The 2,844-nt window shown below is 41.9% G+C and overlaps 1 protein-coding gene across 1 annotated transcript; it reads right to left on the reverse strand.

Moving 5' to 3' along the window:
* Positions 1–1,140: 1,140 nt before the first annotated feature.
* On the reverse strand, positions 1,141–2,264 carry LOC121983131 (glucan endo-1,3-beta-glucosidase-like). The gene is made up of 2 exons (XM_042536099.1): positions 2,194–2,264; positions 1,141–2,084 (listed from the first exon to the last, which is right to left on the reverse strand). The coding sequence occupies exons 1-2, from the start codon at positions 2,249–2,251 to the stop codon at positions 1,141–1,143; spliced, it is 1,002 nt and encodes a 333-aa protein (XP_042392033.1). The 5' UTR covers positions 2,252–2,264.
* Positions 2,265–2,844: the final 580 nt, after the last annotated feature.

Here is a 2,844-nt window from a genome sequence, read left to right on the forward strand (position 1 = left end):
TACGTGAGCTAACCGGAGATTTTCCGGAGAGTCATTGACCGACGGATCGAGCTCGTCTACTTTACGGATAGCCATAGAGTAGGAGTTTTATCTCTAAACCACGTTAAATCAACGTGTCATTGAGTTTGTCTTTCTATTTGTTAGTTTGTTTTGTATTCCACTATACATTAACATTATAGGAAGCGGACGTTTTAAGTGATCGATTATTCATCCCCTCTAGCTGACTATCAACATCCCAACAAATGGTGTTAATATTGTTTTTTGCCTCAAGTTTCCGCTGCAAGCTCTCACAATCCTAACAATAGAGAGGATATTTTGAAAGGTTCAAATGCATGTTTTCCATTTTTTTCCCCCTATAACATGTATCTCCTCATTTGATTTCCAATATAATTTAACTTCGTAAAAAAAATAATAAAATGTAGATTAATCCCGAATTGAGCTAGTCGAATCATTGGCGTGTTATGTAAATTTACAATTGAATAAGAAGCACAATGGTGAATGAATCTTCCCAAGAGTAAAACATATAAAGGAAAGGAAGCGGGTGGATGAAATAACTTCTATGTCCAAGTTCTTTATATAGTATATGATTCCTATGTACGGCCACCCCTGAAGTAAACACATTTGGATGTGATATATAATCCCATTTTATCGACTTTTCAAATCTAATGTCATTTCTTTAAATCAGTACCTAAAATATAAGATCTTATAAAATGTGTAAGGTGTCAACATAAAAATATATATATATAAATATGTATTATATATGTCGTATATATTTAGAAAATAAAGAACCAAAATATTATAGTCAAACTTTTTCTTTTCTTTTCTTTTCTTGTATACAAGCAATAAAGAAATCTATTGAAGAGAAGTTTTCACGAGCTTAGTTAATATTCATTAATAAGTTGATCATTTTATAGTTTAAACTATATATTTTAAATCTCAAATAAATATAAACAACATTTTATGAGCTTATATCAAACTTGTTCATCAGCTCCATTTACATTTCAACGGAGGAGGAAAAGGAAAACAAGAAGATTTCCTTAGAAAATGACAATTCAATTCCCTAATTAATGACCATTTAAAATTGTCAATAATCATAGTCTTTATTTCATAGATAATAGAACTTGAAGTGAAACAATTAATCTAGGTAAATGAAATAGGATAAACGGGCTGTTTATTGGGATAGAATAAGCCAAAGTTTCGCTCAGTTTCCTCCCCATTCTTCTGGTCCTCATTAAACATGGCAAATATATAGGCCTCGATCCCACTTCCAGGCCTCCTCGGCGTGCCCTGGCTCACATGTCCGATCAAATTCTGGTTATAAGTTCTGGCATTGTCGACGGATGCAGCAAAGCCCCCCGCCGACGGCCACCCGCTCTCTGACACGACGATCCTCACGTTCGATCCCCCAACCTTCTCTAGCGCCGCGTAGGCGGCGTCCACCATCGCGTCGAAGAGGTTTTGGTAGTCGAACGGGCCGTCATGCACCACCGGACTATTGGACGTAAACAAGGCGTAGTCGAGTGAGATCTGAGCACTGTTGCCCTTGTAGGCGAAGTACGGGTACACGTTGAAGAGTAACGGAGCCTCGTTTGAGGCCAAGAACTGCACTATCGAACCCATTGAGTCCGACGCAAACGCACCCGCAGACGGAGGGTACGACTGGCCGAGGGCGTTCCCAGAGACGGCGGTGGAGACCTTGATTTGGCTCTGGAGCCCGGCGGCGTTGATAGCGCCTTGGATGTTTTGCATGGCCGGGAGGATGAACTGGGCCAAGTCAGGGTGCTCAGGGATGAGCTCGTTGCCGACGGCAATGTAGCGGAAGGAGACGCCGGAGAAGGCGACGATGTTGTTCTGGACCCAATCGTGGGCGGCGGAGGGGTCGGAGGCGATGGACTGGAGGTTTTCTCTGGGGACATCGAGGATGAGTTGAATGTTGGATCCGGAGAGGGCTTGGAGGATGTTCTGATCGGGCCAATAGATGCGCATGCTGGCGATGTTGTTTGAGAGGTAGAGGGCGACAGCGTCAGATGGCGAGGGGAGATTATCGCCGAGCCGACCGTGGCAGATGCCAATACCATGCACACCTGCAAAAACCACATCCCACCGGCCGGAATTCTCAGGTTATAATTATATTCCTTGTATATATATATAACCAAGAGGAAAAAGAGAAAGAGAAAGATAGATCGATCGTACGGTTTAGAACAGTGACCAGAAAGATTAACGTAATGGCGTAAAAACACAACTCAGCCATGATGATCGAGAGGCTGAATTGCTGTGGTGAAATATGTCGAAGTGCAACAATAATATATAGAGGCTGGGGCGTGGAAATTGGGGTGACTTTGTGGCCTAATCTATTTCTACTCAAAATTTTAGTTAATTAGGAGTGGGAATTAATTAGACATGTGAGAAAGGTCAACCTCGTCAATTGATAAATTGGGTGGTGGTGGTGGTGGTGGTGGAGGAGGTCAAATTGATAGAGATCTCTCTATATATATATATACACAACGGAGCATCACGAGTGCATGCCAACGGACAAAATGGTCAAAACTTAAACCACCATTCTCCCTGGCGTAGGTCTCAAGTCCTCTGTATTTCGTATAGAATGGGCACTTGTATATACACACACAGCGGAGCATCACGAGTGCATGCCAACGGACAACAACATGTTAATGGTCAAACTTAAACCACCATTCTCCCTGGCGTAGGTCTCAAGTCCTCTGTATCTCGTATAGAATGGGCACTTGCTTTCCTCTCTTCTGATACGGTACCTTGGTCAAATCTTGAAGTGGCGCCTTAACATGGAAAGTGTAGGCAACTTAATTATAAGGATCATATTATTAATAT

The sequence above is a fragment of the Zingiber officinale genome, chromosome 5A, assembly GCF_018446385.1.
Source record: "Zingiber officinale cultivar Zhangliang chromosome 5A, Zo_v1.1, whole genome shotgun sequence".
In the NCBI taxonomy this organism is placed as follows: Eukaryota; Viridiplantae; Streptophyta; class Magnoliopsida; order Zingiberales; family Zingiberaceae; genus Zingiber; species Zingiber officinale.